We start from the raw sequence: 14416 nt of genomic DNA, 5'->3' as shown, positions 1-14416 counted from the left end.
GGTGCGTGTGTTGGTGTGTTGGTGTGTGTGTTGGTGTGTGTGTTGGTGCGTGTGTTGGTGTGTTGGTGTGTGTGTTGGTGTGTGTGTTGGTGCGTGTGTTGGTGTGTTGGTGTGTGTGTTGGTGCGTGTGTTGGTGCGTGTGTTGGTGTGTGTGTTGGTGCGTGTGTTGGTGTGTTGGTGCGTGTGTTGGTGTGTGTGTTGGTGCGTGTGTTGGTGTGTTGGTGTGTGTGTTGGTGTGTGTGTTGGTGCGTGTGTTGGTGTGTTGGTGTGTGTGTTGGTGCGTGTGTTGGTGCGTGTGTTGGTGTGTGTGTTGGTGCGTGTGTTGGTGTGTTGGTGCGTGTGTTGGTGCGTGTGTTGGTGCGTGTGTTGGTGTGTGTGTTGGTGCGTGTGTTGGTGTGTTGGTGTGTGTGTTGGTGTGTGTGTTGGTGTGTTGGTGTGTGTGTTGGTGCGTGTGTTGGTGCGTGTGTTGGTGTGTTGGTGTGTGTGTTGGTGCGTGTGTTGGTGCGTGTGTTGGTGTGTTGGTGTGTGTGTTGGTGTGTGTGTTGGTGCGTGTGTTGGTGTGTTGGTGCGTGTGTTGGTGCGTGTGTTGGTGCGTGTGTTGGTGTGTTGGTGCGTGTGTTGGTGCGTGTGTTGGTGTGTTGGTGCGTGTGTTGGTGCGTGTGTTGGTGCGTGTGTTGGTGTGTGTGTTGGTGCGTTGGTGTGTGTGTTGGTGTGTGTGTTGGTGTGTGTGTTGGTGTGTGTGTTGGTGTGTGTGTTGGTGCGTGTGTTGGTGTGTTGGTGTGTGTGTTGGTGTGTGTGTTGGTGCGTGTGTTGGTGTGTGTGTTGGTGCGTGTGTTGGTGTGTTGGTGCGTGTGTTGGTGCGTGTGTTGGTGTGTGTGTTGGTGCGTGTGTTGGTGTGTTGGTGTGTGTGTTGGTGTGTGTGTTGGTGCGTGTGTTGGTGTGTTGGTGTGTGTGTTGGTGTGTGTGTTGGTGCGTGTGTTGGTGTGTTGGTGTGTGTGTTGGTGTGTGTGTTGGTGCGTGTGTTGGTGTGTTGGTGTGTGTGTTGGTGCGTGTGTTGGTGCGTGTGTTGGTGTGTGTGTTGGTGCGTGTGTTGGTGTGTTGGTGCGTGTGTTGGTGTGTGTGTTGGTGCGTGTGTTGGTGTGTTGGTGTGTGTGTTGGTGTGTGTGTTGGTGCGTGTGTTGGTGTGTTGGTGCGTGTGTTGGTGCGTGTGTTGGTGCGTGTGTTGGTGTGTGTGTTGGTGCGTGTGTTGGTGTGTTGGTGCGTGTGTTGGTGCGTGTGTTGGTGCGTGTGTTGGTGTGTGTGTTGGTGCGTGTGTTGGTGTGTTGGTGTGTGTGTTGGTGTGTGTGTTGGTGTGTTGGTGTGTGTGTTGGTGCGTGTGTTGGTGCGTGTGTTGGTGTGTTGGTGTGTGTGTTGGTGCGTGTGTTGGTGCGTGTGTTGGTGTGTTGGTGTGTGTGTTGGTGTGTGTGTTGGTGCGTGTGTTGGTGTGTTGGTGCGTGTGTTGGTGCGTGTGTTGGTGCGTGTGTTGGTGTGTGTGTTGGTGTGTTGGTGCGTGTGTTGGTGCGTGTGTTGGTGCGTGTGTTGGTGTGTGTGTTGGTGTGTGTGTTGGTGTGTGTGTTGGTGCGTGTGTTGGTGTGTGTGTTGGTGTGTGTGTTGGTGTGTTGGTGTGTGTGTTGGTGTGTTGGTGTGTGTGTTGGTGTGTGTGTTGGTGCGTGTGTTGGTGTGTGTGTTGGTGTGTGTGTGTTGGTGTGTGTGTTGGTGTGTTGGTGTGTGTGTTGGTGTGTGTGTTGGTGTGTGTGTTGGTGTGTGTGTTGGTGTGTGTGTTGGTGTGTTGGTGTGTGTGTTGGTGCGTGTGTTGGTGTGTGTGTTGGTGCGTGTGTTGGTGCGTGTGTTGGTGTGTGTGTTGGTGTGTGTGTTGGTGTGTGTGTTGGTGCGTGTGTTGGTGTGTGTGTTGGTGTGTGTGTTGGTGTGTGTGTTGGTGTGTTGGTGTGTGTGTTGGTGTGTTGGTGCGTGTGTTGGTGCGTGTGTTGGTGCGTGTGTTGGTGCGTGTGTTGGTGCGTGTGTTGGTGTGTGTGTTGGTGTGTGTGTTGGTGCGTGTGTTGGTGTGTGTGTTGGTGTGTGTGTTGGTGTGTTGGTGTGTGTGTTGGTGTGTTGGTGTGTGTGTTGGTGTGTTGGTGTGTGTGTTGGTGTGTTTGTGCGTGTGTTGGTGTGTTGGTGCGTGTGTTGGTGTGTTGGTGTGTGTGTTGGTGCGTGTGTTGGTGCGTGTGTTGGTGCGTGTGTTGGTGCGTGTGTTGGTGTGTGTGTTGGTGTGTGTGTTGGTGCGTGTGTTGGTGCGTGTGTTGGTGCGTGTGTTGGTGTGTGTGTTGGTGTGTGTGTTGGTGCGTGTGTTGGTGCGTGTGTTGGTGTGTTGGTGTGTGTGTTGGTGCGTGTGTTGGTGTGTTGGTGCGTGTGTTGGTGCGTGTGTTGGTGTGTTGGTGTGTGTGTTGGTGCGTGTGTTGGTGTGTTGGTGTGTGTGTTGGTGCGTGTGTTGGTGTGTTGGTGCGTGTGTTGGTGTGTGTGTTGGTGCGTGTGTTGGTGCGTGTGTTGGTGTGTGTGTTGGTGTGTGTGTTGGTGTGTGTGTTGGTGCGTGTGTTGGTGCGTGTGTTGGTGTGTGTTGGTGTGTGTGTTGGTGCGTGTGTTGGTGCGTGTGTTGGTGTGTGTGTTGGTGCGTGTGTTGGTGTGTGTGTTGGTGTGTGTGTTGGTGTGTGTGTTGGTGTGTGATATGTAAATGAGGCAGGCTGTCTCAGGCGGCGGCGCTGTGGAAAAGCCGGGAGCGTGAACTCTATTCAGCGTGACTGAAGTGTGTTTTATGAGGGGAGTCCTAAACCCCCGTTAAGGTGAAAATAAATTATTCACATATGTCAGCTCAGATCAGTAATCCTAATTAACACATTTCTCTTTCAGCACCAGCCGTCTCGTTAGCATCAGGCTAACAGCAGCCAATACCAAACAGCCCAGTGCAGAGAAAAGCTCACAGTAATGTAATAATTATGCAATATTTTGTTCTGGTCACAGATATTTATGTGTGAATGTAAAGTTAAGTAATATTTCAAACAGAATTTATTGCCCTTTAATTTCATCATAAGAACAGCCATCCAATTATCAGGACTCTAATCTCCAGCATATTAATGAATTTTAATTTATTCCAAACGTCTGTGAGACTCATCAGAAGAGCTTCAGCTTGTCTCACTTCAGATCAGAATTCTAAAGTAGATTCCATCATTTTAGTATCTTTATTTTTACAGAGAGTGTGATGTTTGTTTCCAGTATGTACTGGTAACGTTCCACATGCCACTGGCTGTAACACAAACTCCAAAAACAAGATTAATCAACCCACCCCCATGCTTTACAGTTAGTGAGATGTTATTTACATAAAAGTCTGAACCCATGTAAAGTGTGAATGTTTTCTTAAACAAATAGCATTTAAAACTGGATTTGTGTCCATCAGGTTTTATACAGTGATCACACTACAGGACTTTGAGTCATCAGGACATTGGACTGTTGATAGATGAATAGATGAATAGATGGATGGATGGATGGATGGATGGATGGATGAATGGATGGATGGATGGATGGATGAATGGATGGATGGATGGATGGATGGATGGATGGATTCATCATGGACAGTAGAATGTTACTCAGAAGTAGTTATTCAGGATAAACTATTTTTAATCAACTTAAACCAAAACAAACAGGTGTCCCAACTCTTTTGTCCATACAGTGCATTTGTGCAGGTACCACTGCACAGTAGAACAGTGCACTCCCACTTCAGAGTCTGATGGTCTTTTACAGTAAACAAGGCTTTAACTCACTTTTATAACAATCGTATGAGCAATTCTCTCTGACAGATTTATGTTTATTTGAAAGTTTTGTTCAGATTGATTATCAGGATTAAATTAAGTGTTAAAAACTGATTAAATTACATTAATAAGAGTTATAAGGGCTAAGCAGCAGCCCGACTGGAGAATTACCCAAGTATTTCTCTACACAGACCTGCTTCCAGAACAGTGTTTTACAGACTGAAACTGTTTAAAAGCTTCTAATAAATCTGACAGCTGGAGTTTTAATCTCAGCGTTTGAGTCGTTTCTCTTGATGCCGATGAATAAAAAAAAGAATAAATTTTATCTGGCTGTGAGACGGAGGAGCAAACAGACGCTCAGAGACGCTGATGTAGTTCAGCAGAAGCTGAATGTAGATCAGTTTCTCTGAACTGAAGGTCGTCTCTGATTGGTTAGATTCCCAGAAACACCAGCATCCATCAGACACACTGTGGACCGGCTGCCCATTGGCTAAATTACCCCCAAAATACCCCCATATTAGCATAATAGATGTGAGGCCTGGAGTTGTTATATGGCCTGTTTAAAACTTTAACAGAAGGTCATTTAGATGCAGCTGAGGGATTATTTCAGATATTATTAGCTTTAAATGATGTTTCTCTATAACTTTTTTCTGTTTATAGAAATCTGCTTCTGTTTCTGACTCATAGTTTATTAAACCAAAGACAAAAAATACATATTATTCTAAATAATAACCTAAAGCACATTATTACCTTTATAACAGTGAAAAAAAAAATACACGTAAATGAGACAAGAGTGCGGATTAGATCTCAACCACACAGAACAGAAGTCTAATGAAAATGTAAAATATAATTCCCTTATATATGTAAGTTATTTGTCGCGTCAGTGCCTGTCAATATGTAGAATTTAACTATATGACTTATTTAATATGGATGTGATTTCTGACAGACACTGCCGGCCACCATCATTACCTCTCACTGTTCTGTCCACTGCAGATGGTAATGCCTTCTATGCCGTATTCCTGGTAAACTCGTGACAGTGTGGATCAAGGAAAATTAAATCCACATCTAACTTTAGGAATTAAATATCTAACTATCTAACACTTACTATCAGGCTTCGCTCCAATAATTCACATCGTCTTGCCAAGAGCATGCTGGCCAGTGCTCATCATCACTCAAAAGATAACACCTCACAACTTATACAGGTCTGGGCTTTTATGATCAATTTACACAATGTCCCATGACTTTTGGCATGTCAGTGAATATTAGATTTATAAATCAGATTTTTATTTAGAAACTAAACAAATGTGTGATCTGGAATTTCTCAGACGCTCAGTAAAGATTATTATTAATAATAATTAAATATTATTGATCGGTTGTCGCTTCAGCTTTTCAGCCTTTTCATCATTACTGTAGTTATTGTTGCCGTGGCAGCACAATGACTCACACGCTACAACGCGTTCCATTGGCCAGTTTCCTTTTGTTACTCCAAACGAGAGAGAGAGAGAGAGAGAGAGAGAGAGAAAGAGACTGAATGAGGAATAGAGTAGAAAGAGACAAAAATCAGCAGAAACAAAATCTGTTATTTTAATTATTCTCAGTTAGTTTTAATATTTATTGTTGCTTTTATTTTATTGTAATTGATTGTTGTAATTATAGTGATGCTTTGCCAATATTATTTTCATTGAGATTGAAGAAAGGAAAACCCGGATCCCCTGTCCCGCCTCCAGCAGGGAGGAGCTTTAGTGTGTGTTTATTAAAGGGATTAACCTTCTCAGAGCCACACGTCAAAACCTTCACATGTTCACCATGACTCATCCATCAGCAGCAGGATCACCTTTCATACACACACTCCTGACTCACAGCATCACATCAGCTCCACCAGCATCACAGCATCACATCAGCATCACAGCATCACATCAGCTCCACCAGCATCACAGCATCACAGCATCACATCAGCATCACCAGCATCACAGCATCACATCAGCTCCACCAGCATCACAGCATCACAGCATCACATCAGCATCACATCAGCATCACATCAGCATCACAACATCACCAGCATCACATCAGCATCACATCAGCTCCACCAGCATCACATCAGCATCACATCAGCATCACATCAGCTCCACCAGCATCACAGCATCACATCAGCTCCACCAGCATCACAGCATCACATCAGCATCACCAGCATCACAGCATCACATCAGCATCACCAGCATCACAGCATCACATCATCACATCAGCATCACATCATCACATTAGCTCCACCAGCATCACATCAGCTCCACCAGCATCACAGCATCACATCAGCATCACCAGCATCACATCAGCATCACAGGATCACATCATCACATCAGCTCCACCAGCATCACAGCATCACATCAGCTCCACCAGCATCACATCAGCTCCACCAGCATCACATCAGCTCCACCAGCATCACAGCATCACATCAGCATCACCAGCATCACATCAGCATCACATCATCACATCAGCTCCACCAGCATCACAGCATCACATCAGCTCCACCAGCATCACAGCATCACATCAGCTCCACCAGCATCACAGCATCACATCAGCATCACCAGCATCACATCAGCATCACAGCATCACATCAGCATCACAGCATCACATCAGCTCCACCAGCATCACAGCATCACAGCATCACAGCTCCACCAGCATCACATCAGCTCCACCAGCATCACAGCATCACATCATCACATCAGCATCACATCATCACATTAGCTCCACCAGCATCACATCAGCTCCACCAGCATCACAGCATCACATCAGCATCACCAGCATCACATCAGCATCACAGGATCACATCAGCTCCACCAGCATCACAGCATCACATCAGCTCCACCAGCATCACATCAGCTCCACCAGCATCACATCATCACAGCATCACATCAGCTCCACCAGCATCACATCAGCATCACAGCTCCACCAGCATCACATCAGCTCCACCAGCATCACAGCATCACATCATCACATCAGCTCCACCAGCATCACAGCATCACATCAGCTCCACCAGCATCACAGCATCACATCATCACAGCATCACATCAGCTCCACCAGCATCACATCAGCATCACAGCTCCACCAGCATCACAGCATCACCAGCATCACATCAGCATCACCAGCATCACATCAGCATCACAGCTCCACCAGCATCACAGCATCACATCATCACATCAGCATCACAGCATCACATCATCACATCAGCTCCACCAGCATCACATCAGCTCCACCAGCATCACATCATCACAGCATCACATCAGCTCCACCAGCATCACAGCATCACATCAGCTCCACCAGCATCACAGCCTCACATCAGCTCCACCAGCATCACATCAGCTCCACCAGCATCACATCATCACAGCATCACATCAGCTGCACCAGCATCACAGCATCACATCAGCATCACAGCATCACATCAGCATCACAGCATCACATCAGCATCACATCAGCTCCACCAGCATCACATCATAACATCAGCATCACAGCTCTACCAGCATCACATCATCACATCAGCATCACAGCCCCACCAGCATCACAGCATTACATCAGCATCACCAGCATCACATCAGCTCCACCAGCATCACATCAGCATCACATCAGCTCCACCAGCATCACATCATCACATCAGCATCACCAGCATCACATCAGCATCACATCAGCTCCACCAGCATCACATCATCACATCAGCATCACATCAGCATCACAGCATTACATCAGCATCACCAGCATCACATCAGCATCACAGCATCACATCAGCATCACCAGCATCACATCAGCATCACAGCTCCACCAGCATCACATCAGCATCACCAGCATCACAGCTCCACCAGCATCACATCAGCATCACATCAGCATCACATCAGCATCACATCAGCATCACAGTTCCACCAGCATCACATCAGCTCCACCAGCATCACATCAGCATCACCCGCATCACCAGAACCTCCTAATGAGCTGCTGGACGCACTGGAGCCGCTGGGTTCAGGCTGTGAGGATCTACAGCCAAAACCATTAATCAAATATAAATCACTGATTCGACTTAAAACTCAAAAACAAATCACTAATCAGACTATAACTTTAAAATAAACCACTTAATCAATCAACCTTTATTTTCACTTGGGAAAACATTAGTCTAAATTCCCGTAAATCAATAAATAACACAGAAACAAATCACTAATTGGACTAAATATGAACCCCACATTTAGCCCAAATCCCCAAAATAAGCAATGCAAACAAAAAAAATGTAAATCATCCTAAAGATCAAAGATAAGTCAGTAAAGTGACCTAAACCAAAAAGATAAACCACTAAATCAATTTAAAACCCAAACTTTATAACTATTAAATCAGACTAAAACCTAAGAGTTAGCCACAAATTATGCTAAATCAAACCTTTAAGCCAGTAAATTGCCCAAAGCTCAAATATAAACCACAATCAAAATTTACCTGAAAAATAAACAAACAGCCTTAAAACACAAGATGAATAACTAAATGAACTCTTTTATTGGTGGGTAAATAATACTATAACTCTAAATCATTAAACTGAGCTGAAGCACAGTCTGCAGTGTATGATATTTCTGTGATACGAGGTTTTAATGTAATGATGATTATAAACACGGCGCCTCAAAGTCCTGAATAAACAGAGTCCTGAATAAACAGAGTCCTGAATAAACAGAGTCCTGAATAAACAGAGTCCTGTATAAACAGAGTCCTGTATAAACAGAGTCCTGAATAAACAGAGTCCTGTATAAACAGAGTCCTGAATAAACAGAGTCCTGAATAAACAGAGTCCTGTATAAACAGAGTCCTGAATAAACAGAGTCCTGAATAAACAGAGTCCTGTATAAACAGAGTCCTGTATAAACAGAGTCCTGAATAAACAGAGTCCTGTATAAACAGAGTCCTGAATAAACAGAGTCCTGTATAAACAGAGTCCTGTATAAACAGAGTCCTGAATAAACAGAGTCCTGCATAAACAGAGTCCTGAATAAACAGAGTCCTGAATAAACAGAGTCCTGTATAAACAGAGTCCTGTATAAACAGAGTCCTGTATGAGCTGAGAGTTCTGGGATGTGGTGGAGCTGCAGTGTTCAGGTGTTTTGTATTTATTAAAGGTAAATGTAATTTAATTGGACGCCGCTCGGCTCTGAGAGCAGCAGTGATTGGCTGGGTGAGGGAGGGGTGTGTGAATCACTGCCAGGAGAGAAAAACGGTGACTGTGTGTGTGATGTGCAGGTTCAGCAGAGGGAGAGGAGTGTGTGTGTGTGTGTGTGTGTGTGTTCTCTGTAATGCACATCACAGCATGAGCATCAACATTCAGATTGCTTGATTGTTCCATTACAGGTTACAGCAATTTTACAGTTTTCCATTTGTCTTTAATAAGAGCCGCTCTCGCGCATTCTCACACACTCACACACACACTCACACACTCTCACACACTCTCACACACTCACACACTCTCACACACTCACACACACACTCACACACTCTCACACACTTTTGTGCACTCCATTAGAGAAACAGCAGATAGTCAATCACTCCGTCCTGCTGATGTGTTTTAGGCCTGGTGAGACACGTTTCCAAAGAGTTACCCAGGAGGGATGGAGGGATGGAAGAATGGAGGGATAGAGGGATAGAGGGATGGGGGATAAAATACCTGGAACTATAAACTAAACTGTAATATAAGTATTGCTGTGAACAGGATTACTCTGAAACTTTAATGTGATCATTTTTATCGTAATTAATTAATTCTATAGTCGAGTTCAGAATTTGAGTTTATTTATGCTGAATATGGTTTAAATATGAAACTACACATCTCTGCATTCTGCAGCTTTAGATCAAGAAAATATAAAAATAAAGAATTTATTACAGTTATATTATATATATATCTCCCTTACAAAATACAGGAAAACATTGTAATCATGATTTTAAATGTGATTAATCACAAAGTATTGTCATGACTACTGGCTTATTATTATTATGTAATAAACTGTGTATTATTGCAGTTGATCTGTGCAGGATGCTGGTGTGATTTTATACATTATAATCTGTGTAACAATAATTAAATAAATAATAATCTAATTGAACACATTATTTTACATATAGAGGAATAAAAATTATGTTTTGTACATTTGATAGTTTTAATAACACATCAGAGATTTATACTGTAATAAACCGGATTAAATGTTTGAGTGTGAACACAAAAGGGTCTTTGGCGCCCCCTGCAGGCTGTCTGGGGGAAGCGCCGTCACAGCGGAACGTAAGGGGCGTGACGTAATCACGCTGAACACGGGAACGTCGCGACGCAGCGCTGGACTCTGTGAACCTGGAGGAGTGCGGTAGAAATAACTTCATATTTTACAGTAAATAAAAGGTGCAGAATTATTAATAAACACTTTATATTATTTTTTAATCTGTCTGTGATCTTCCGCAGCGCTCTGAGCCGCAGCAGTGCGGGATAAAGCCCGGGTTTCTGCGGTAAACTGGGACAGAGTTAGCGCTCAGGCTAACCTGCTGCTCATTCAGTCTTTATTTAGCATTTTATCATTTATTCAGTTTTCTGTGTTTTTATAACTTTAATGTTTTTATTGCAGCAGTTTCAGCTTCCTCTCCGTGTCTGAGATCTGCTGGCTGGTTACTGAGATTATTTCTGTGTCTGTGATTCACTGAAAAAACCTCCTGTAATCAGATCTAAACTCCTCCAGCTCTCCTCAGATCCACAAACCTGTGGAAGTTTATTAAGTTTATTCCTCCCAGAAAAAGAAGAGAAAAACACCTGATTCTAAAATAAATAACTCCGTGTTTTTGGAGATACAAAGTCAGAATTCTGTTTAAATTTGTCAGAAAAGATTAATAAAGTTATATATATCAATGATTTAGACTTGTCTTTAAAAGGTTAAAACGAAAAGATAATTAAGATAAAATTATTTCTGAGGGTCAATATTACTGCTTTTTGTGTGCAGCATATTTATCTAAATTTAATGGAAACACTGTTTAACAATATGTTTTATTTTAACATGAACGATGTGTGTAAATTCTGCAGTAGAGTAACAGCAGTGACTCTGTTCCTGCACTGATTTACTGCAGAATAAGGCTTAACATTTTTAAAATCCATTTCACTTTATTAATACTTACCAGTTGTAATCTGTTAACCAATGAATTGTTTTTGCTACAAATCACCCCTTTTTTACTTTTCTTACATTGATGTTTTGTGCTGCTAAATTGTGTATTTTTCACTCTATCCAAACTTTTCTGACAGATTCAGAAAGAGCCATGGCATTAACTCAGGTGTCGTCCAACAAGTGCTGCGGTGGATATCAGAAGGTGTTTGAGCATGACAGGTGCGCAGCTTTTGTTCACTTCTGAGTTTAAAGTGTTAAAAGCAAGTTTATTTTAGGTTTCTGTTGTTTACTTTTCTTATTTTCTAAACTTCACTGGAATAAGGAGACTTCTCTTTCACAGAATATCAAAACCCCTGCCTTTATTATTCACTGAAGCTCTGAATGGTTAATGTTTGGATTGTGGTTTAACCTGCAGAAGCACAACCTGCACCATGTTTTACAGAGAGCAGTGTATCTCAGCTCATACAGACACGGGAACTGTAATTCTGTGTTGAGCTGAGGTTCTGAGTTTAATGTAGATTATGTTATACTGGTTATTTGAGCTACAGACTGACTGACTGTGTTTTTCAGCTCTGAGTTAAAATGTAAAATGAAGTTCGGCATCTACCTTCCTCCAAAAGCTGAAAGTGGGAAGTGTCCCGTGTTCTACTGGCTCTCAGGTATCAGTGATTCTGATTCTGAATTTATATTATTTGAGCTTTATTTTGGATGTTGACGTTATCAGAAGTGTAAAATCCGTGTTTAATATTAAAGGGTTAACCTGCACGGAGCAGAATTTCATTACTAAAGCTGGGAGTCAGCAGGCTGCGTCTGAACACGGCATCATCATCGTGGCTCCAGACACCAGCCCACGTGAGTTAATACTTTTAATTAAAGCAAAACTGCTTATTTCTGTTAAAACATTCAGCTCTTGTTGTGAATTGATTGTGTTTGTGTGTGTGTTTGTGTGTGTGTTTGTGTGTGTGTTTGTGTGTGTGTTTGTGTGTGTGTTTGTGTGTGTGTGTGTTTGTGTGTGTGTTTGTGTGTTTGTGTGTGTGTGTGTTTGTGTGTTTGTGTGTGTGTGTGTGTGTGTGTGTGTGTGTGTGTGTGTGTGTGTGTGTGTGTGTGTGTGTGTGTGTGTGTGTGTTAGGTGGCTGTAATATCGAGGGGGAAGATGAGAGCTGGGATTTTGGAACAGGCGCTGGGTTTTATGTCGACGCCACACAGGATCCCTGGAAGACCAACTACCGCATGTACTCCTATGTGACTGAGGAGGTGTGTGTGTGTGTGTGTGTGTGTGTGTGTGTGTGTGTGTGTGTGTGTGTGTGTGTGTGTGTGTGTGTGTGTGTGTGTGTGATCTGTGATCAGTTCTGGAGGTATTGATTAGATGATCTCTCGTCTCTCAGCTCCCCCGGTTAATAAATTCGAATTTCCCGGCTGATCCAGAGAAGATGTCGGTCTCAGGTCACTCTATGGGGGGACACGGTGCTCTCATCTGCGCCCTGAAGAATCCTGGGAAATACAAGGCAAGTCAGCAGAGCCCCGTTTACTGTATCAGATCTCTGTTGTTTTCAGACTTCAGATCAGCTGCAGGCAGTAAATGCTCCTCTTCACTTCAGCTCCTCATAAGAGGTGTGAACCTGTTTTCTCTGCAAAGCTGCTTTGTGGCAACTTCTGTTGTAAAATCTCTGTATAAATCAAATTTAATGTGATTGAACCTCTTGATTGTACTCTCAATCTTATACATATATCACCTGGTGTTCTATTCAGAGTGTAAAATGCAGTATTCTTACAGCATGTATAATCTAGACCAGTAAATATCAATAAATATCTACTTAAAGAGCTGAAATCTGCACCATCAGTCTGTTTAAAGCTGATATTCTAAACCAACCAGCTTCAGACCCACAGAATAAACTCCAGAAATCTCCTCCACAAATTCAGCTTCAGCATGATTCACAGTCAGAGAGAAGAAATGAAACTTTCTTATCTATTTTTTTGTAGCTTTATTGGTTAGAGCATTAAATATTTCCATAAATACAGATCACATGAGCGCCCCCTCTTGGTCAGCTGTACCTGTGCAGCGGTATCTGCAGTAAAAGAATCGAGTGGTCTGAGATGATGGAGTGAGATAATTCACTTGCTCAGGATTTTTCTTACTTTTATCAGTATAATGGTGTGTTTCACTAAAAAAGTGAAGAAAACTCTTTAGTAAACGTCTTTAGTTTGATGCAGACAGCAGTATTTAATTTTTCCTCTCTTGTGTTCAGGCTGTGTCTGCGTTCGCTCCTATCTGTAACCCGGTGCAGTGTGCCTGGGGTCAGAAAGCTTTCTCCGGATACCTCGGATCAGAGAAATCCAGCTGGGAGGTGAGGAAACGTTACAGTCTGTCAGTCCGGGATTATTCTAACAGGAATAACAGATTATTATGAGGATTGTTATTGATTTTGCTGTAAATTAAAGGGGTTTAATCTTCAGAAGATTAAAAGTTAGATTAATTCATCTTTTCCTGCAGTTTTCTCTCTGCTGTGTCTGCAGGCGTACGACGCCACGGTTCTGGCCGCCTCTTACTCCGGTCCGGAGCTGGATATTCTGATCGATCAGGGCCGTGATGATCAGTTCCTGTCCTCCAGTCAGCTGCTTCCTGATAACCTGATCTCCGCCTGTTCAGAGAAGAAGATACCGGTGGTGTTCCGCCTGCAGCAGGTCAGATCCTCCTCACATAGAAAATATAAACAACTGCTGTCTGCTGATTTTCCTCTGTGTGGGTTAATATATTTTATGTTTGTCACCAATCAAAGGAGGATTTTTGTACCACATGATTTAAAAGAACGACAGTGACGGATCACACAGTCCTTTATAATCTGTGTAAAGTTTCTTACAGCACTTCTGTTCATCAGTTTAACACTAATCATCATCCTGAGAGCATCACTACAGGACAGTGTGTGATCATGTGACCTGTGAGCATCTGAGTCGGGTTAATGGTTTTATCATGCAGAGAAAAATCAATATAAACCCAGAAATTACAGAAACATTTTCTAAAATCTCTGCAGCTCACAGGAGTTTATTCATCAGGTGAGATCAGTGTCTGCAGTGATACAAGATCTGATTTTCTGAACTAAAACACAAAGTGAGATAATCTTTATACAGGTTTAATAGATATTATTAGATTAGTTTATTAGATATTAATATGTTTGTGTTTTTCTCTCTCAGGGTTACGACCACAGCTACTACTTTGTGTTTTCCTTCATCAACGACCACATCAAGCACCACGCCAAATACCTCAACGCTTAAACTGGGATCCGCAGCTCTCTGTGCCTTTCAGATTCTCCAGCATCACAGCGCTGATCTGTTTTGGTCAATATTGATTCTTTATCAGTTTTTCCCAAAATAAAAGCTGCTGAGGTTCTGTTTCTGTTTTTTTTACCTCTTTATTATTATTTTCCATCTCTATTTCCTAATCAT

The 14416-nt window shown here is 42.9% G+C and overlaps 1 protein-coding gene across 2 annotated transcripts; it reads left to right on the top strand.

Moving 5' to 3' along the window:
* The first annotated feature begins 10120 nt into the window (after positions 1-10120).
* On the top strand, positions 10121-14360 carry LOC125798674 (S-formylglutathione hydrolase-like). 2 transcript variants are annotated; one of them, XR_007437477.1, is made up of 9 exons: positions 10121-10227; positions 11113-11194; positions 11546-11634; positions 11729-11827; positions 12105-12229; positions 12361-12480; positions 13222-13320; positions 13467-13657; positions 14165-14360. XR_007437477.1 is itself a non-coding variant. In XM_049474197.1 (9 exons), exons 2-9 carry the CDS (start codon positions 11127-11129, stop codon positions 14243-14245), a joined length of 849 nt encoding a protein of 282 aa, XP_049330154.1. In that variant the 5' UTR covers positions 10121-10227; positions 11113-11126; the 3' UTR covers positions 14246-14360. The 2 variants fall into 2 exon arrangements, 1 of the variants encoding a protein (XP_049330154.1); XM_049474197.1 differs by having other exon boundaries at positions 13490-13657.
* Positions 14361-14416: the final 56 nt, after the last annotated feature.

The sequence above is a fragment of the Astyanax mexicanus genome, unplaced genomic scaffold (genome assembly GCF_023375975.1).
Source record: "Astyanax mexicanus isolate ESR-SI-001 unplaced genomic scaffold, AstMex3_surface scaffold_75, whole genome shotgun sequence".
NCBI lineage: Eukaryota > Metazoa > Chordata > Actinopteri > Characiformes > Acestrorhamphidae > Astyanax > Astyanax mexicanus.
Note: the sequence above shows the minus strand (reverse complement) of the source record. Positions and strands in the feature narration are given on the sequence as shown.